We start from the raw sequence: 21,021 nt of genomic DNA on the forward strand, positions 1-21,021 counted from the left end.
GTTTTCAGTGCTGTGTTCTCTCTCTCTGCTGTTTTCAGTGCTGTGTTCTCTCTGCTGTTTTCAGTGCTGTGTTCTCTCTCTGCTGTTTTCAGTGCCGTGTTCTCTCTCTGCTGTTTTCAGTGCTGTGTTCTCTCTCTGCTGTTTTCAGTGCCGTGTTCTCTCTCTGCTGTTTTCAGTGCTGTGTTCTCTCTGCTGTTTTCAGTGCTGTGTTCTCTCTCTCTGCTGTTTTCAGTGCTGTGTTCTCTCTCTCTGCTGTTTTCAGTGCTGTGTTCTCTCTCTCTGCTGTTTTCAGTGCTGTGTTCTCTCTCTGCTGTTTTCAGTGCTGTGTTCTCTCTCTGCTGTTTTCAGTGCTGTGTTCTCTCTCTGCTGTTTTCAGTGCTGTGTTCTCTCTCTCTGCTGTTTTCAGTGCCGTGTTCTCTCTCTCTGCTGTTTTCAGTGCTGTGTTCTCTCTGCTGTTTTCAGTGCTGTGTTCTCTCTCTCTGCTGTTTTCAGTGCTGTGTTCTCTCTGCTGTTTTCAGTGCTGTGTTCTCTCTCTTTCTGCTGTTTTCAGTGCTGTGTTCTCTCTGCTGTTTTCAGTGCTGTGTTCTCTCTCTGCTGTTTTCAGTGCTGTGTTCTCTCTGCTGTTTTCAGTGCTGTGTTCTCTCTCTCTGCTGTTTTCAGTGCCGTGTTCTCTCTCTGCTGTTTTCAGTGCTGTGTTCTCTCTCTCTGCTGTTTTCAGTGCTGTGTTCTCTCTGCTGTTTTCAGTGCTGTGTTCTATCTTCTGTTTTCAGTGCTGTGTTCTCTTCCTGCTGTTTTCAGTGCTGTGTTCTCTCTCTGCTGTTTTCAGTGCTGTGTTCTCTCTCTGCTGTTTTCAGTGCTGTGTTCTCTCTGCTGTTTTCAGTGCTGTGTTCTATCTTCTGTTTTCAGTGCTGTGTTCTCTTCCTGCTGTTTTCAGTGCTGTGTTCTCTCTCTGCTGTTTTCAGTGCTGTGTTCTCTCTCTGCTGTTTTCAGTGCTGTGTTCTCTCTGCTGTTTTCAGTGCTGTGTTCTCTCTGCTGTTTTCAGTGCTGTGTTCTCTCTCTGCTGTTTTCAGTGCTGTGTTCTCTCTCTGCTGTTTTCAGTGCTGTGTTCTCTCTGCTGTTTTCAGTGCTGTGTTCTCTCTCTGCTCTTTTCAGTGCTGTGTTCTCTTCCTGCTGTTTTCAGTGCTGTGTTCTCTCTCTGCTGTTTTCAGTGCTGTGTTCTCTCTCTGCTCTTTTCAGTGCTGTGTTCTCTTCCTGCTGTTTTCAGTGCTGTGTTCTCTCTCTGCTGTTTTCAGTGCTGTGTTCTCTCTCTGCTGTTTTCAGTGCTGTGTTCTCTCTGCTGTTTTCAGTGCTGTGTTCTCTCTGCTGTTTTCAGTGCTGTGTTCTCTCTGCTGTTTTCAGTGCTGTGTTCTCTCTCTGCTGTTTTCAGTGCTGTGTTCTCTCTCTGCTGTTTTCAGTGCTGTGTTCTCTCTCTCTCTGCTGTTTTCAGTGCTGTGTTCTCTCTCTGCTGTTTTCAGTGCTGTGTTCTCTCTCTCTGTTGTTTTCAGTGCTGTGTTCTCTCTCTCTGCTGTTTTCAGTGCTGTGTTCTCTCTGCTGTTTTCAGTGCTGTGTTCTCTCTGCTGTTTTCAGTGCTGTGTTCTCTCTCTGCTGTTTTCAGTGCTGTGTTCTCTCTGCAGTATTCAGTGCTTTGTTTCGTTCTCTCCCAGGCTCAGGGATTCCCGAGTTGAAGACGATTCTACGAGGCGTGGTCCTCAAAGAATATCTGACCCTCAGAGCCTTTGTGGCCAAAGTGGTCGGGCTGACCGCAGGACTGGGCAGCGGCATGCCAGTGGGGAAAGAGGTGCTGCCCACCATCCATCTGTCTGTCTGTTTGTCTGTCTGTCCGAGAGTCTGTGTGTCCAAGAGTCTATGTGTGTATGTTCCGTCTGTCTGTCAAACTGCCTGTGTCTGAGTATCTCTGTATGTGAAAGTCACTGTGTTCTTTCAATTGAGGGTTTGTGTGTGTCTGCCTGTCTGTCAAAGTGTGTATGTCTGTCTGTTTGCATGTTTTTGCATGTGTGACACACAATTTGTCTGTCTATCTGTACCCGTGTTCCTGTTTCTTCAAAATATAACCCAAGTTTTCTCCCTCTCGCCTCCTCCCTCTCCTCTCCTTCTCTCCCCACCCACTCTGCCCCCTACCTCCCTTTCTCCTCCTTCCCTTTCCTCCCCTTTTCTCCCCCCCCCCCCCCCACACACACACACAGGGTCCATTTGTTCACATCGCCAGTATCTGCGCTGCCGTTCTCAGCAAAGTCATGTCAATCTTCTCAGGGGTGTACGAGGTAAGCAAAGTTTCGGATTTTGAGAGGAAGAGAGGGAAGGAGAGAGAGAGTAAGAGAGGGGAGAAAGGGCGGTAGGAGATGGAAAAAGAGAGGGAGAGAGAAGGAGGATCAGAGAGAGGGAGGGGAGAGGGACAGAGAGAGGGTAAGTGAGAGAGGGAGAGAGTGATAGAGGGCGGTGGAGAGGGAGAGAGAGATGGCGTTAGGAAAAGAGAGGGAGGAAAGAGGGAAACAGGGAGAGGGAGTGAGTGAGTGTAAGAGAGGAACAGAGAGAGGGAGGGGAGAGAGAAGAAGAGGGACAGGGGAAGAGAGGGAGGATTTTAAACAGTGGAATGGGCCTTTGTAGCAGAAGTTTAAAGAATCGCAGAGTGTAGCTGCTTGAATTATAACAGCACTGAATGTCTGATGTTTGTTTGCTAAACAAAACTACTGACATGAGGAGTGAGTGGCACTGAGTGGGACTGACACTGTAACTAACTGAACTGTGTGGCTCTGCTCTGAATCCAACCCTGTGCTGTATGCTGCAAAACCAACACAAATTATAGGAAGTCAAACAGGTGAGGTCAAAATGAAACAGCAGTACATTTAGGGTTCCCATATGACTCCATGTACACCAGGACAGTTTGGGACAGTTCCGGCTTTTCATCTCACACTCCAATGCATTCTGGTACGTTTAATCTTTCTGAGGTAACTTTCACAGCAGGACTACACTTACCAGAATGCATTGGAGTGTGAGATGAAAAGCCTGAACTGTCTCAAACTGTCCTAGTGTACATGGAGTCATATGGTAACCCTAAGTACATTTCACCTGTAACGGGGTTGACTTGCATGGTGTGTGTGTGTGATTGTGAGTTTGCTGTGTTGCCTTGCCTGGTCCTGACCGCATGGCTGCCTGTCTCTAACTCTCCTGACAGAGTGAGGCCCATCGCCTCGACCTGCTCGTTTGCACCAGTGCAGTGGGGGTGGGCACATGCTTCGCAGCGCCGCTGGGAGGCAAGTTCAACTTCTACTACCACCTTAAAATGACTACCACCTTAAATGAGTCACTACCACCTTAAACGAGTCACTACCACCTTAAACTAGTCACTACTACCTTAAACTAGTCACTACCACCTTAAACGAGTCACTACCACCTTAAACGAGTCACTACCACCTTAAATGAGTCACTACCACCTTAAATGAGTTACCACAGAATATTTACCGTCGTAAATGACTTACTGTTACCAAATATGAACTACCACCATGTTACTACTACCTTAAAAAATTACCACCTTAAAATAATTACTAACGCCTTAAACAAGTTACTTCCACCTTAAGTTACTATCACCTTAAAATATTTACTACCTAAATATTAACTACTACCTAAAATGAGTTACTACCACCTTAAATTAGTTACTACCACTTTAAATTATAACCACCTTATAATTCCAGTCACCTTATAATTACAACCAACCTTGAATTACTACTATTCTTAAATTAACAATAAGTAACATATACAGCACCTAGCTACCTGTGTGATAAGACAGAAAGAAGGCAGACTATCCCTTTGAACCAAGTCTCATCCCAATCGCACAAGGGCTGGGTCAGTCGAGGTATGTCTTCTCTGGTGCTCTGAAAACCTCAGCTCACTGTTTCAGGGTCCTTTCTTTCCATTTTTAATTCACTTGATTTTCTTCTCTCTCTCTCTCTCTCTCTCTCTCTCTCTCTCTCTCTCTCTCTCTCTCTCTCTCTCTCTCTCTCTCTTCATCTTACTTCTCTTTCCCCCTCCTTGTCTTGTCTCTGCGTTCCTCTTTTTTGTATTTTCTCTCCTCCCCCTCTTACTCCTCCCTCTCCCCGTCTCTGCTCTGAATGGTCAGTAGCACCCTTACTGCTACACTGACATTCTGACGGTGGGCTGTGCTGTGGGAGTGGGCTGCTGTTTCGGGACCCCCCTGGGAGGCAAGTCAGTCTGTCCTCCTACCTACCTGCCTGAATATCTATATATAATCTGCTTTTGGTGATGAGGAAAAAAAGAAAAAAGTTACGAGAAATAGATGTCTACAATTATTTATTTAAGCAATTTTTTTTGCAAAGAAAAATGCTAATTCAAAAGTATTCATACCCTGACAAGAAAAATAAAATTAATAGCTAGTTGAGGCACATTTAGCAATAATAACCTCTTTTAAACAATTAGGATATTTGTGAATGAGCTTTTGGCATGATTCTTTAGTGATTTTTGACCATTCGTCAATGCAAACTTGTTCCAGTTCATTCAAATTCCAAGGACTTCTCTTGTGCACAGCCTTGTTCAAATCATACCAAAGATTCCACTATGTAACACAATTTTTGTTCCTGGGTAGGAAGTGTTATTTCCTAATTGCTTATGCCTCAGAAGTATAGAAAATGGCTATTATTCCCCACAAACTTTGCTTTTGTGACCAGGACAGTGATATTTTGAAATTTACCTATTTCCAATGAGAAAATGGGTGAATTTGTGTCTTTTTGTTCACATAAAGTCAGAAAAAAACAACATATGAATCCAAATTAACATGTATTTATACTAAAGTAATACAAAAATGACTACAAAAGATTTAGAAGTGAGTAGTTTTTTGAGATTTACGATTATACTGTAAATCACTTTCATGAATCAGCCCCCAAATGTTGTCTCCCATCATGGTCTCGTTATACTGTCCTTGGTAGCGGTGTTCAAAGTCCAGTATATCCTGGTGGAAGCGCTCGCCTTGCTCCTCCGAGTACGCTCCCATGTTCTCCTTGAATTTATCAAGATGAGCATCACGGATATGGACTTTGAGGGACATCCTACAGCCCATTGTGCCGTAGTTCTTCACCAGAGTCTCAACCAGCTCCACATAGTTTTCGGCCTTGTGATTGCCCAGGAAGCCCCGAACCACTGCGACAAAGCTGTTCCAAGCCGCTTTCTCCTTACTAGTGAGCTTCTTGGGGAATTCATTGCACTCCAGGATCTTCTTTATCTGTGGTCCGACGAAGACACCGGCTTTGACCTTTGCCTCAGACAGCTTAGGGAAGAAGTCTTGAAGGTACTTGAAGGCTGCCGACTCCTTCTCTAGAGCTCTGACAGATTGTTTCATAAGGCCCAATTTGATGTGCAGTGGTGGCATCAGCACCTTCCGGGGGTCCACCAGTGGCTCCCACTTGACGTTGTTCCTCCCCACAGAGAACTCGGTCTGCTGTGGCCAGTCCCGCCTGTGGTAGTGCGCCTTGGTGTCCCTGCTGTCCCAAAGGCAAAGATAGCAGGGAAACTTGGTAAAATCGCCTTGGAGACCCATCAGGAATGCCACCATTTTGAAGTCTCCTATGACCTTGATGCCATCTCAGAAGAATGCAGATATGTATCCACTTAGGCAGCTGGAACTAAACTGAACTGGTGTGCTTAAGGCCCCTGTATTTATACTACTATTTATATTACTGGAAAGTTCTAGAAAGTTCTAGAAGTTACTCCAAGTTTACTCAGCACTGAATCTATCTAGAATGTTCTGGAAAATAGGTAAATTTCAATATATCACTGTCCTGGTCACAAAAGCAAAGTCTGTGGGGAATAATAGCCATTTTCTATACTTTTGAGGCATAAGCAATTAGGAAATAACACTTACTACCCAGGAACAAAAAAAAAAAAAAAAAAATTGTTACATGGTGTTCTCAATCGGATTTAGATCACAACTTTGACTAGGCCATTCCGGAACCTTAATTTCATTTGTCCTTAACCATTCTGAAGTAGATTTTGATGTGTGCTTTGGATCGTTGTTGTGTTGGAACATCCAGTTGTGCTTTAAACCAAGTTTTGCAGCGGAGGGTTTCAGGTGATTGGCCAATACCTTTTGGTATGCTTTGGAATCCATTTTACCATGTATTGGAACTAAATTTCCTGTGCCATTAGTGGAAAAACAGCCCCATAGAAGGATATTACCACCTCCATGCTTGACAGTAGGTATGGTGTTCTTTTCTTTGTACGCCTCACTAGACTTTTCTCCAAATTATCAGCATGACCAAATAGCTTGATTTTTGTTTCATCACTCCACAATACCTTTGACCAGAACTCATATCCATCATTCAAATGCTGTTTTGCAAACTTTAAGCGATTGTCCTTGTGACGTTTTCCTAAGACTGGCTTTTTCCTTGACCTGCGACCATTGAGACTTTCACCATGCAATACTCGACCTATTGTTGAAATGGAAACCCCAGTCCCACTTGCAGCCAATTCACTTTGAGTATCTTTGGCAGTCAAAGTTATGAACCTTCCTCACAGTTCTTCCACTTCTTGTTGGTGAAAGAACCTTTTTTCTTTCAGACTGAGGGAGCGTTGTGACAGTACCATGAGTCTTGTACTTCCTGATAATAGAAACAATAAATAATTTTCTGCCTAAGGTCTTCAGATAGCTCTTTACTTTTTCCCATATTGACTTATTGGTAATGACAGCAAGCATCCTATGCCTAACCCTTTTATAATCTAAGAATGTTCACCTACAATCCAGCATTTTCTAGACTTTTCTAGAATTAGGTTCTGCATTATCATATTGGAATTTCTAGCACTTTGTAGACAATGCTATCATAGCATCAAAGGGTATGAATACTTTTGAATTAGTATTTTTCAATTTGTATTAATTGTAGCCATCTATTTCTTGTAACTTTTTTTCCTCATCCACAAAAGCAAAAGTTTTGCTACAAAACATTTTCCTAAAATTCTTTGTTTTCGAGAAATTTCTAGAAATTATAAATTTCCATTGGGGTATGTAAACTTTTGACTACAACTGCATATATCTATATGACTGTGTGTGTGTACAATATCTATTGATCTATCTATCTGTCTGGCTATCTGTCTAACTATAATATATTGGTCTCATTCTTCTTTTTTTAAATAAGTCGCAATTCTGCTTAATTTAGACATACAGATATGCTGTGTTTATTGTTATGAAGTTTTCAACTACTGTTTTACTAATTTATCTCCCTGTCTCCCTGTGGCCTCTCTCCGCCTCTCCCTCACCATCTCCCTCTCCCTCCCATTCCCCCTCACCATCTCCCCCTCTCCCTCTCCCTCCCCTTCCCCCTCACCGTCTCCCTCTCCCTCCCCTTCCCCCTCACCATCTCCTCCTCCCTCCCCTCCCCCCTCATCGTCTCCCTCTCCCTCCCCTTCCCCCTCACCGTCTCCCCCTCCCTCCCCTTCCCCCTCCCTCCCCTTCCCCCTCACCATCTCCCCCTCCCCCCCTTTCCCCCTCACCGTCTCCCACTCTCCCTCTCCCTCCCCCTCACCGTCTCCCCCTCTCCCCTTCCTCCCCTTCCCCCTCACTGCCTCCCCCTCCCTCCCCTTCCCCCTCACCGTCCCCCTCCCTCCCCTTCCCCCTCACGATCTCCACTCCCCCTCTCTCTACAGGTGTCTTGTTCAGTATCGAGGTCACTTCCACTTACTTTGCTGTCAGAAATTACTGGCGGGGTTTCTTCGCTGCCACGTTTAGTGCCTTCATATTCCGGGTTCTGGCTGTCTGGAACAAAGACGCAGGTGAGGTGTGCTTGATTACTGGAAATACTGACCCCATGAAACACCTTTCCTACGTAACCGCTGCACACATCATGATAAACGTGGCCATTGAGTTACATGAGAAAAAGCATGGGTCCCGGCACTGATCCCTGCTGCACCCCACTGAGAGCAGAGGTGTACTCTCCTGCAAGAATATTTTACACAGTTACGTATGTACCTGCATGTACTTCAGGGATGGAGATAAGACTCCTATTGCACAGCCGTTTCACCTGTTCCAGGTTTTCCTATGAGCTTGATTAGCCAGTGTATAGGTAACAAGCTTGCAAAGTTTAAACATAGAATTAAGTACTTTGTTATGCTATAAGGATAAGACCAGACCATGTTTCAAATCCTAACATTAATGTATTAGTTTCAAATATCAAACATTATATTTTACATTTAACATTATTTTTTAGATGCAGTAATATGCCACTGGCATTAACAGAGATAGACAGTTTTGTTTAGACAGCCTCAGACGCTGCATCGATGATCTGGAGGTATTGGGAGCTTCTCGTCTGTGTTGCCTCTATGTCTCATATTTATACTCTAGTTGACTCAGGACCTATGTGACTAGTTTGTTTATGTTATCTTACCATTATAGTTGACAGCAGTAGAATGAGTTATTCAGCTGTTATTCCACTCAGGTGAAACCAACCACAAACTACTCTCTTCAACAAGGTTACTATGGTTAATTCTTTACCATAGTTCTCCTTTCCCATACATTCATGCTATATGCCTTATCACGTAACATTCTAGGTCTTAAGGCCAAGTGGGATGTTGCCTTAGCAACTGCACTTATGCCAAAGTCACCTCCAGCAAACTGTTTTTCTGCCATTTACACTCTAATCATTTCCATTTCCCTACAAGCTCAGGTGAGTCTTATTGAACTCATAGTAAAACCAGGATTTGATCAAACTGCTATGCAATGGGAGTCTTGTTTCCATCCCTGCACTCCCTTGTATTCCCACAGATTTCAGTTTAAGGATTAAGCAATCCTCTCCTTCTCAGTAACCAGTCCCAGCTTTTCCAACGACTCTCTTGTTTCTAGTGTAGCTACGCTCCTTTGTTCTGAAAATATGTTTTTTAAAGAACAGTGCTGTTCAGGCATTTTAATAAATCCGGGGCACTAATCCTAACCCTCCTGTCATATTCCTGGAACACTCCGTTAATCTGCGTCTCAATTTGTCCCTCAGTAACGATCACGGCCCTTTTCCAAACAAACTTCCGAATGGATTTCCCCTTTGACCTCCAAGAATTGCCTGCGTTTGCTATCATTGGGTATGTAGGATTTGTATTTACCTGTCCTAATGTAGAAAAACAACAAAATGCTTGTTATTTACCTTAGCCACAGTTAGAATATATACTATACAGTGGCAACAGCAATGATTCAAACAACTCCCCTGAGTTTTAATAGCTATAGTTTTATACAGTGGCACCAATGGTTCGGTGTCATATTTATTCTATTAAGAGGCAATGATAGCTGAAGTATAGAGCAGCTATAATGGAATGCTTTGGTTGACACGTCTCTCTCCCCCCTCTCCTCTGTCTCTCTCCCCCTCTCCCTCCCTCTCACCCTCTCCTCTCCCTCTCTCCCCCTCTCCCTCCCTCTCACCCTCTCCTCTGTCTCTCTCCCCCTCTCCCTCCCTCTCACCCTCTCCTCTGTCTCTCTCCCCCCTCTCCCTCCCTCTCACCCTCTCCTCTGTCTCTCTCCCCCCACTCCCTCCCTCTCACCCTCTCTTCTGTCTCTCTCCCCCCTCTCCCTCCCTCTCACCCTCTCCTCTGTCTCTCTCCCCTCTCAGGATCTCGTGTGGGTTCCTTGGTGCCTTCTTTGTGTACCTGAATCGGCAGATGGTTCTCTTAATGCGAAGACAAACGATGTTAACATGCTTCCTGACAAGATAGTGAGTGCACACTGAGCTGGGCCACATAGAGAAATGTGAAGCAATCAGACAGCATCATAGAAATAGCTACAGCAGGTAGACTGGTGCTGTAGTTTGAGTTTGAAAGCTGCAGTGAATCACAGATAAGTGTTGCACTTTCAGACTTAAACATCATCAGTCTAGCTGGCTATTTCTACCAGACTTTCTGAAGAAAGCGTCAGCCGAAATGTTGGAGCTAATTATTAAAACAGGGAGTTTTCAGTTTATCAATGACTTTTCCTCTTCATTAACTACTTCTGGTGATTGATGAGTATCCTGTTGGATCCTGATGCTCCTTAGGATACTGAGATATTTGCAGTTTTTCTTTATTCTCTCTCGCAACTAATAATCATCTCAGCTGATAAACTGACATTTTCTGCAGCCTGTCAAATGCTGCGTGGACGGTCTTAACGGGATACAGTTCAGTTACAAAGTTACAAAACACCAACGTCACCACATTTTTCTTGTTTAACAGTCATTCTTATTCACAAAAAACCCCACGATAGCTCTCATCAGTCGACAATTCATGCCATTTTTAGATAATGACACAAATTGTTTTGTTCCAGTTAATGATACAAAAAGTATTTGTCCTGTAGTAAACTATATGCATTTGTTTAAATGTAAAGAATGACTACATGTAGAGTATTAAAACACTGCTCTTTAATTCACCATTAGTTTTCTCGGACGCGTAATGTGCTGTCATAGACAAACATGAAATTCGGTTTATATCATGACCCGCTTTATATCATGAATTATGTCTGCACGGCAATCATAAGAACATAGGAACATAAGGACATAAGAAAGTTTACAAACGATAGGAGGCCATTCGGCCCATCTTGCTCGTTTGGTTGTTAGTAGCTTATTGATCCCAGAATCTCATCAAGAAGCTTCTTGAAGGATCCCAGGGTGTCAGCTTCAACAACATTACTGGGGATTTGGTTCTAGACCCTCACAATTCTCTGTGTAAAAAAGTGCCTCCTATTTTCTGTTCTGAATGCCCCTTTATCATGATATAAAGTGGGTTCATCTGTATATATACATGCAGTCAATTCTCATTGAGACAAGCTCAGATTTAACTAATTTCCTGATGCTATGGGCCTCATTCACTAAACGGTGGTAAATGACCAGAATTACCACGTCAGGGGAAAGCCACACCGCTCGCAAAAATGAAGCAGCGGTCGCTCTATAAGCTAATTACATGCACAAATAAAGCAAGCTAAATGATTCATTTGCAAGTTGTCACGTCGCGTGGAATTATGCCTAAGGTTTACATACACTTTATTATAGTATATACAGGGTGATTAGAAAGCAAGTTTACCACATCAACTATGGTGCATTGATGTGGTAAACTTACTTTATAATCACCCTGGATACACGGGCGCTGGAAAGAAAAGGTAAGTACGGTTCTGAGTTTGTCACAGTGACAGCGACCAAGGAGGACAGAGTGAGGAATCGAAAGTTTACACACCAGGAGCTAAATGTATTAGCAGAAGAAGTGGTGGGGGATTAGCAGTCGTCAGTATTTCCCATTTGCTCAATACCCTGATGTTGAGGACATCTTGTCTTTGTGGTTTAAATATGCCACATGCCGATTTCAAGTGCACTTCATTTGCAATGTCTACTTTTTAAAAGTTCACGTACAACCATATTTTCAATAAAACGCACATCACTTTTAAATGTATAATACTTTTCATTGTTCTGTAATTAAAAATTGATTTCAGTGTTACTGTAACTTCAATACAATATATGCATTTGGCTTAGACTCCTGATAGTAAGAATTACTGATGACACATTTTTTGCTGGTCCCTTGAAATTTGTATTAATCAGAGCTGACTATACGTGTGTGTAGATATACAGTATATATATATATATATATATATATATATATATATATATATATATATATATATATATATATATATACACACACACACACATTAATAGTTTGATTTGATTGATAGTTACATTGATAGACATTTGATTGACAGACTATCTAAAATTCTGTTTGCTTTTCAGTCGGCTCATCTACCCAGGGGTTGTGACCTTTGTCATTGCAACCTTGACCTTTCCCCCCGGCTTTGGACAGTTCATGGCTGGAGAGGTGAGGGGTCAAAATCCCAATTATACATTATATTCTTCTTCTTCTTCTTCTTCTTATTATTATTCTTATTCTTCTTCTTATTATTATTATAACTTCAACTAACAAAAGAAGGGCTTATCGAATGGTGATTCATGAGGACTGTGTACCGCTGCTGTGCGATACAAGCTGATTCTCACCTTGTGTATCAGCTTGTATCGCTCAACAAGCTATGCCATATGTGATCATGCATCCATTGTCTGTTAGTAACAGACTGAGAGATATTCAATAAGCCTGTCATTGGCGCAAACAATATAGCTCCTTTAAAGGTACAGTAAGCAGTTAGTAAAGGATCGTTCCCGCTGCTGTGTTCCCCAGCTGATGCCTCGCGAGTCGATAAACTCCCTCTTCGATAACCACACCTGGACGAAGCACGTCAGCTCCACGCATGTTCTGGGGCGATCGGCGGTCTGGGTGCACCCCAAAATCAGTGTCTTCTTCATCCTGCTGCTCTTCTTCGTCATGAAGGTAAAAAAAAAAAAAAATGCTTTCAATTGTCTTTTCAAACACAGTGCAGAAGTTAATTGCCATTGATTGGTATTGAATTGTGAAGGTGAGGGGAGGGCAGCTTTTCTTGTTTTGAAATCCCCACAATAATATTGATTTATTTAATAACTGCTGATAAATAATTCTTAAAGGCAGTTATGAATACGAGGATCCTCACCCCCCTTGTTGCTGGTGCTAATAAGAGGTAATGAAGTTGATTTCAAAACCTTGACTAGCGCTGCTTCAATGGAGCTTAAACAGTACAGCAAATAGCATGTAATTACATGTTCATATTTAACAAGGACTTGATGCTGTTTGCAATCAGTCTGAGTGGTTCATATCAGCATTACTCATCTCTCTTTATCTCTGTCTCTGCATGTCTCTCTCTCTCTCTCTCTCTCTCTCTCTCTCTCTCTCTCTCTCTCTCTCTCTCTCTCTCTCTCTCTCTCTCCCACCCTCTCAGTTTTGGATGTCAGCCATTTCCACCACCATGCCTGTCCCTTGCGGAGCATTTATGCCAGTCTTCATACTGGGTAAGAACTGGAAATCCCATTGGGGTCCCATTACAACCAACAGAACCATTAGCAGACCACAGCATCACCAGCGATGGCAACTGCACAATTGATCTGATGGGTTCTTCGATGGCAATGCAGAAAGTAGACACATTCATGTGATAATATTTCTGTATTTTAACAGCAGGGAAGCACAGGGAGGGTACAATGGGATGAAGCTGTCCCTGGTTAATGCCTGCTAACTTCTCCCTTCCCCTCTGTTCTCTCTCGTCTCACCTTTCCCCTCTCCCCTGTATCCTCTCTCTTCTCCCCTCTCTCTTGTCTCCCCTCCCCTGTCCCTCTAGGAGCTGCGTTCGGTCGTCTCATTGGTGAGATCATGGCCACTCTCTTTCCCAACGGGATTCTCTTTGATGGGATTGTTTACCAGATTCTCCCTGGCGGTTACGCAGTCATTGGTCAGTCACCCTGTTCTTCTGCATTAAGACTGAATCAAGTGCAGCTGTGCAGCTTGAATCAGTGACAGTAACCAGCTTCAGGGTTCAGTTTGCAACTGTTCTGGGTTCTATTGTTCCAGCACCGAGGCCACCATTGGTCAACTTTTATTAACTTCTCCTCCTCCTCCCCCTCTCCTCTTCTCCTCTCTTCTCCCCTTTCACCTCTCTCCTGAAGTTAAACAATTGAGCTGTAAATCACACAACACCTGAATTTGCTCAAAAAGAACAGAAATACAGTACAAAAGCAGAAAAGAAGGTTCATATCCAAATTAAGTTTCAGTAATTAATAATATTCAGGTAATATCTCAGCTTCAGTGTAAATATCAATTATGTGGAAAAGTCTATAATTGGTCTTTTTTATAGGAAAAAGTAATATTCTTAAATCAGTAACTAGAGTAATACAAACATGCAAGCAGGATACATGTTTCAGTAAATATTAGAATATAAGTCTCAGTGAATTTTAATGAGAAATATTACAAAAGTGTAAATAATTCCCAATCAATCGGTTGTTATTTACATTTATTTTAATTAGAAGTCCCGGCACATAAACTTAACACCCATTTCATTTGTTCTTATTTATTCCAGCACCTTTGCTCAATTTCTTAGATCGCTATGTTATTCTCACTCTGTATATTGTTAAGTCACTCTCACAAATGATTATTTCAGTTTCCATGGAGATGAGGCCAGCCTGGTCTACATTAAGTCCTTGTTACAATTCCAGTGTGCTGGAGTTTAATTATAAAGATGCTTGACCCTGTACCTACTTTATGGTCATACACTCTCTCTCTGTCTCTCTGACCCCGTCCACTGTCTCTCTGTCTCTCTCTCAGGCGCTGCTGCTCTGGCGGGCGCAGTCACGCACACAGTCTCCACGGCAGTGATCTGCTTCGAGCTGACAGGGCAGATCTCTCACATCCTGCCCATGATGGTGGCTGTGATCCTGGCTAACATGGTGGCTCAGGGGCTGCAGCCCTCCCTCTATGACTCCATCATCCAAGTGAAGAAACTGCCCTACCTGCCTGAGCTGGGCTGGGGACACTTCAGGTGAGAGAGAGAGACGGGGCTGAGGGGAGGGGAGAGGGAAGGGGGAGAGGAGAGGGAGGGGGAGAGTGGAGGGCAGTGGGGAGGGAAGGGTCTATTGAAGTGTCTTCTGACCATGGGGTTTAGAATCCTAAACCTACACATTTTTTTTTCTGGTTTTAAATTCTCTTCTGCTCTCGTCCTCAGTAAATTTAACATCTTCGTGGAGGACATCATGGTGCGGGATGTGAAGTTCATCTCTGCTCTATCTCCCTATGGAGAGCTGCAGACCCTGCTGGATAGTTGCAGCCTCAAAACCATCCCTCTGGTCGATGCCAAAGGTGAGGGGAGACACAGGCAGGGAGGCTCACACTATAACCTGGCCAGCCAGGCAGGCCACACAATGCTCTTTGTATAAAACCCTGAAGTGGGATGGACAGCCTCCATGCACCCCCAGATTCTGATATTCTTTATATCCTTTGCTAAGGAATATCCTGACCAAGTTTCAGCACAATTAGACAAGCAATTAAATATATAAAACCCTAAAGGGTAACATAGACAGCTGCCTCCAGACAACCCCAGATTCTCAAAACTAAACAAAACTGACTAATTTTCATCACAATTCTAATTCCAACCTCTCCCCCTCTCATCTCTTTTATTTTCCCTCTTTCTTCCCCACTCTTCTGCCTCTCTCTGTTTCCCTGTCCTCTCCCTCTCCTCTGCCTCCATCTCTCCCCCTCTCCTCTCACTCTCCTCCTTAGACACTATGATCTTGCTCGGGTCTGTGGAACGTTCAGAGCTGGAGGCTCTGATTGATGATCACCTGTCTCCAGAGCGACGGCTGCGATGTCATCACGAGGGGCAGCAGCAGATGGAGGCCATGCCCTACAATGGGCAGAGGTCACCCCCCCGGGGCCAGAGGGGGTCAGGGGTCACTTGGGAGTCATTCACCTTCGTGGATGAAGAAGTGGGGGAAGAGGGGGTGAGAGAGGAACGGGGACTTTAGAATTTGTCACCTAGAATATGTCTGATTCTCAAACAGTTTCTGAATTACTAGCAGTTGAATAGTGGTGACGAGGTACTTAATGAACCACAAGAACTTTTGCTCTGTTTATTGTAGTCCAAGAAAGTGACAAAACTTCATTTCCTCTTCCCAGAACCCCCCTATGTTCGATAAGCCTAACGGACCCCTCCCCCCTCCCAAGCAGCAAGAACCGGCCAATCAGACACTGCCGGGTAAGTGCTGCTCTAAGGACTATATGTCTGTCTGTCTGCAGCCTTAATGAAACTTAATTATGCTTTATAGTGTAAAATAACTAATTGAATTGGACACTGGACTAGGATTTCAACCAGCTCTTTATCTGGTTTCCTGTATTAATTCTGTCTTTATTTTTTTATGATATCAATCACTCTGGCTTTGTATTATATTGTATGATTTTCTTTCTCTCTCTCTCTGGTGGTGTGATCTGTGTTTCAGAGAAAGGTCATTTCCAGGCAGTCAGAAAGACACTCCAGGGTTTATTCTGCCACTCCCCAGAAACACAACCAGAGGAACCACCACAGGTCAGACTTCCTGACTGCTCCACTGAAAACTGCTTCTGAAAAGACTCCTCAAGCTCGTTTTCTGAAGTGAGCTGGGGAAGCATATCAGTGTTGCACAGGCTTCAGAGCACAGCGTAATGCTAATATGCTTCCCCATCTCACTGCTTTCCGAGTTAATTCTTCATTCGGAGGTGCAGCATTCAAATGTGTTCAAAGACGTGAACCATTATTTAATTAACTAATTGCTAAGCAAAAAAAAAATACCATAATGGATGCATCTTTCACATCGTACAGGAGATCAACGAGCATGTGGTACCTAGTTCTTTAGCTGAAGTCAGTGAGGGGACTAATAAACTCAAACGGTTGTTTCTTTAATCTTCCAGCAGGAGGCACCCCCATGTGCAGACAGCATGAGCCCTGAAGAGGTGAGTTATTGAGGAGTTATCAGTTGATTAATAGAGGATGCTCCATGAGTGTTCATAGAGTACTGTGAGCATTACAGCAATGAGGGTGGCTGAATAACCTGGATGAGCCCCCAACTCTTCCAATGTAATTTGAAGTGACTTTCTCTTAAAATATATGATACAGATCTATACACCAAGATGTGCTGATGCTCATGTTCATAATTGCCTTTAACACTAGAATGACCAAGGCAGTCATTTTAACCATTTTTGGAATTTTAATTTAAATTGCGGTGCATGTGTATAAGATACAGAGCTGTGCTTTCCTGACCTCTCCAAAATATATGTAATAATTACCCTGACAAAGAAAGAGTCGCTTAGCTGCAAAAATTAGGGAGATAAAATACTGTCATACCTATTCCGAACAGGAGCTGTGAAACTGAGCGCTACATATACAACATTGTAACAATGAAATGTTGCAGCATTATTTGTATTTATCAGTCGGCTTGCCACCATGTATTGAAGTTTGATTATATCAGTCTGCATTCCTCAAGTGAGCCGTCTTCTGACATTTCTATTGTTTCAATGAGCCTCCTGATAGCCCATCAATCAGCCTTGACAGCTCACGGCGCCTGGCTGTCTGTCTGCACTCTGGTTACTATATCACTCGTTTTTCTAAGAAATTCATTGTTACCCCAATACACATTGAAAATGGATCATGGAAGATGCAGGACAGCAAAGCAGTGTTTGGAATTACTGCAAAGTTTACCAAACAACGATTCTGATGCAGCAGAGATGGGCAATGACGAATCCGGCTCTGAAGCAGACTGGGTTTGCGAAGATTAATCTTCCAGCAGCAGTGACAGTGAGGAGGATGCCAGCGAAGTGCCAGGACTGAGTGCGCGAAGAAGGCGCAGGAGATCCCGTGGGAGAAGAAGCAATCCTGTGGCATCCCCTACAAGGATGCCAGCCACTTCACCTGCATCAACCCCTCCACCTGATCCAGCCGCTACTGCACCTGAGGCAGCCACATCTCCAGTGGTAGCGCCAGCACCACCAGGCACTCAAGAAGCTGGTAATGATGGCAGTTTTGAACACTATAAATCCTGGTGTTGAAGCTGCATGTAGAAGGGGTGAACATAATAATTTGAGGGAAGTTCCAGGGCCCACGGCATATGCAAAACGCAACATTGATGAGAACGCATTGAGTGCTTTCTGCCTATTGATTGACATGCATACGCTTCACATGCAATGCTGCACTGAAGCAGAAGCCCACCGACAACTACAAGATGATCCCTGGTCAATGCTCTTGGAGGAATTAGAAGATTTCATTGCACTAGTATATGCCCGTGGAGCACTTTGTGCCAGAAGCCTGAGTTACTGTTGATAGCTGTGCCAAATCCGCAGACAGTCTGCAGTAAGTGCACTACATACTTTGAAATGCACAGGATCAGTGTGATTTGTGCCAGCACTTGTAAACGATTGTAAATGAAGCCCATTCTGTTAAAATGTTTATTTATTCATGTCATTTCGATTTATAGTATGCCTGTGTATAAACGCATAACTTTGGTTGTGTATATGCTCTTTATTATGTAGGCAATATACCCCATTTATTTAAAAAAATGGATACTTATTTTCATTGTTTCAGTTGTACAGTTTTGTATGTATATGATATACCTGTATATAATATTTGTTTATTAAATTTACCATTTTTTGAGGTTGCGCTTTATGTAATGTCTGTATATAAACACATTTCTGTTCAAATGTCTGTTTTATTTAAAATGTTTTGTTTGTGTAGATTCTTTATATGACGTTCCTGAATAAAACTACGACTTATATTAAATTGTTTGTCCTTCATTATAATATTTATGTTGTTTTTAATACACCAGTGTGGCAATGTGCCCCGCCCCTGTGTGCATGTGTGTGTTATATGTTGTATGTTGCGTGTGGTGTGTTAAATGTTGGTGTATTGTAGTTGGTACACGGGATATAAATGGGTGTGTGCAGCACAAGGATTTAAATTGTATAATTATATTTAGGCACGGGATTGCACTATCACTTCACGTGCATTTAAAGTATAGTATGTGAGCACGGGGTTGCACAGAATGAATTCACGTGCTGGGATTCAAGTGAATAATTAATTGGTAATTGAATCCCAGCACAACAGTATATATAGAGACACGTAGCACTTACTCGGGGTTGGGTGTTCGGTGAGTGGAGAACGGGTGTGGAGAGGAGTTAAACAAAAAATAGTGTTTTCACTCACCGTGTTTGTTCGTTTCTCTGTGCATCCACCGTTTGTTAATGTTAGTGCGTTTTGTTTGTCTATTTATTTCGGTGTAGAGTGCCGTGTCCTGTTTTTGTGTTCTCTTGTTTTGTTTATTAAATGCTGAGCACAACCAAGTGCTCAGCTTCACCAACCTCAATGTGTCTGTCTGTTTCTTCCGGGTCTGACGTGTCACCACTCAGCCAACCTTGTGACAACCAGTCACATTGACCGGTCATGGTTGTTCTAGGTATGTGTATAAATGCGGTGGTTCTAGTATTTATCAGCATGCATTAAATACATCTATTCATTAATGTGTTGATTTCAAAACAAGAAAAGCTGTCCTTCCCTCACCTTTACAGTTGAGTACCAATCAATGGCAATTAACTTCCACATCCGGTGTTTAGGAAGCTGATTAGAAATGAATTTTCCTCTCATCCGGGGCGCAGACATTCTTACTGCTGTACTGCTGTAAGAGGTCATAAACTGACCAGGAAAATATGTTGCAAAATTTGTAAATCCAACTGATCTGTGACGTTTACTTAAACTGTGAAGCAACTCCTCCAATGTAATCTGAAGCTACTTACACTCGACATATAGGATATACATTGACACATCAAACACGAGTCCAACACTAAGGTAGCAGGCCTTTGATAGAGATTTGAATGCTCCTCTCTGATTGGTCAACTCGTTTCCAGATAAAAGCCTGGGAGGAGAGAGAACTGGAGAAGCCAATCCGCTTTGAGAGTTGCCGGATAGACCACTCCCCCTTCCAACTAGTGGAGAAAACATCTCTTCACAAGGTGAGTGGCACACAGCACAGCCAATCATGTTTAAAAATACTGTGCAGAAATAAAAGGGCTGAGTAACAAAGTTTGGATTCGGTGCGCTATTCAAAATACCCTCAACATTTACGTGTTTAATAGCTTATTGGGTCTGTATCCTTATCTAGTGTTGGTTCTTGAATTTAGAGTGCCCAGTTATTTTGTTATTTTACCCCCAATTTCCATCCAATTTTAGACTGTCCAATTATGCTCCCTCACAATTCCCCACACAGCTCAGGAGAAGTGAAGGTCGGTGGACATCCTCCAATCCCCAAGCCAATCGCCTCTTTACACCAAACCAGGAACTTGAGTGCAAATGTCAGCGAGCTACTGGCCAGCCCTACAGGTGTCCGCTTGAGCTTGCTAAGTGCCTGGCCGGTAGGGTCCGCTGCAGTACGATCAGCAACACTTTGAGTTGCCCTCCTTTTTAATTCTTCAGCCACTAATATGGCCCAACACAGTTTTTAGAACCTTGGTGATGCAGTTGATTTGAACATCTTCGTCAGAACAATCTCTGTTGATACACGGCTGGTGGATTTCTCGTACATTGGCGCTGTGTCTTGCTTGTTCAAGCTGATAGTCACGGCCCCCCTGTGTAGCAGGCTTCAGCTGGGATTAGTTTGTGGCTTCCTGTAGTTGTGTAGCAGCACCTTAAGGTTTTTGGAGGTTGAGAGTGAAGTGCTACTTTTTGGCTGAGTTTTTAAATAGTCTTTTATGAGTAGGAGTCTGTGTTGCACTTTCCGTATCGGGTAATAATTCAGGTCACAAGAGTCGTAGCTTTTGTAATTACAATGGGTTTTCCAAATCTAGTTTGTTTATGTTGAAGTTCTAAGCTTAGTTTCAAAAAGAGAAATCCTGTTTTATAATAACCTTTGTCGTTAGCTTGGTTGATGTTACTGCTGCCAGCTGTTTCCACAGTTATCGTTCTTTACCTGAGGGCCCCTTTGCTTGCAGCACACAACTTTTTTAATGGTGTGCTATTGACACGTGCTGCCCTTCATTTTTCATATTATTATTTATTTTTTAGCAGATGCCCTTATCCAGGGCGACTTACAATTGTTACAAGATATCACATTATTTTTACATACAATTACCCATTTATACAGTTGGGTTTTTACTGGAGCAATCTAGGTAAAGTACCTTGCTCAAGGGTACAGCAGCAGTGTCCCCCATCGGGGATTGAACACACGACCCTCCGGTCAAGAGTCCAGAGCCCTAACCACTACTCCACACTGCTGCCCTGTTATATTTAAATAGTCAGGTTGCCAGGATGACCTCCTACATTGATGTTATAAAGCATACCTTGGCTAAAAAATGAAATGCTTAAGAAATGATGTGTGTCCTTGTTTTAACATCCCTTTGTTCCTCATTCCAGACACACACTCTGTTTTCTCTACTGGGACTGAGTCACGCCTACGTCACAAGTATCGGCAAACTGGTGGGAGTGGTGGCGCTCAAGGAGGTAAGACACACGCCGACACGAAACAGTGAATCTAGAAAAAATACTGCATTTTACTGTTACTGCATTTGTTTGCATATATCTGGATAATGGCTTATCAATTTTGGATTAAA

The 21,021-nt window shown here is 43.1% G+C and overlaps 1 protein-coding gene across 4 annotated transcripts in view; it reads left to right on the forward strand.

Annotated features, from left to right (window-relative positions):
- The window catches only part of LOC117425181 (chloride channel protein 1-like), a 54,267-nt gene that overhangs the window by 22,722 nt on the left and 10,524 nt on the right, over positions 1-21,021 (forward strand). For 2 of the 4 annotated variants that reach the window (XM_058993559.1, XM_058993557.1), the window contains exons 5-22: positions 1,704-1,837; positions 2,244-2,321; positions 4,178-4,256; positions 7,705-7,830; positions 9,042-9,126; positions 9,648-9,749; positions 11,784-11,868; positions 12,223-12,372; positions 12,854-12,923; positions 13,247-13,357; positions 14,227-14,440; positions 14,624-14,757; positions 15,178-15,398; positions 15,574-15,652; positions 15,894-15,979; positions 16,342-16,383; positions 19,324-19,428; positions 20,825-20,911. In XM_058993559.1, coding sequence (XP_058849542.1) covers positions 1,704-1,837; positions 2,244-2,321; positions 4,178-4,256; positions 7,705-7,830; positions 9,042-9,126; positions 9,648-9,749; positions 11,784-11,868; positions 12,223-12,372; positions 12,854-12,923; positions 13,247-13,357; positions 14,227-14,440; positions 14,624-14,757; positions 15,178-15,398; positions 15,574-15,652; positions 15,894-15,979; positions 16,342-16,383; positions 19,324-19,428; positions 20,825-20,911 — 1,988 coding nt within the window. Of the gene's footprint in view, positions 1-1,703; positions 1,838-2,243; positions 2,322-4,177; positions 4,257-7,704; positions 7,831-9,041; positions 9,127-9,647; positions 9,750-11,783; positions 11,869-12,222; positions 12,373-12,853; positions 12,924-13,246; positions 13,358-14,226; positions 14,441-14,623; positions 14,758-15,177; positions 15,399-15,573; positions 15,653-15,893; positions 15,980-16,341; positions 16,384-17,039; positions 18,862-19,323; positions 19,429-20,824; positions 20,912-21,021 lie in introns of those variants that run through there. The other 2 variants (XM_058993558.1, XM_058993560.1) reach the window with 2 other exon arrangements.

Source organism: Acipenser ruthenus, chromosome 20 (genome assembly GCF_902713425.1).
Source record: "Acipenser ruthenus chromosome 20, fAciRut3.2 maternal haplotype, whole genome shotgun sequence".
NCBI lineage: Eukaryota > Metazoa > Chordata > Actinopteri > Acipenseriformes > Acipenseridae > Acipenser > Acipenser ruthenus.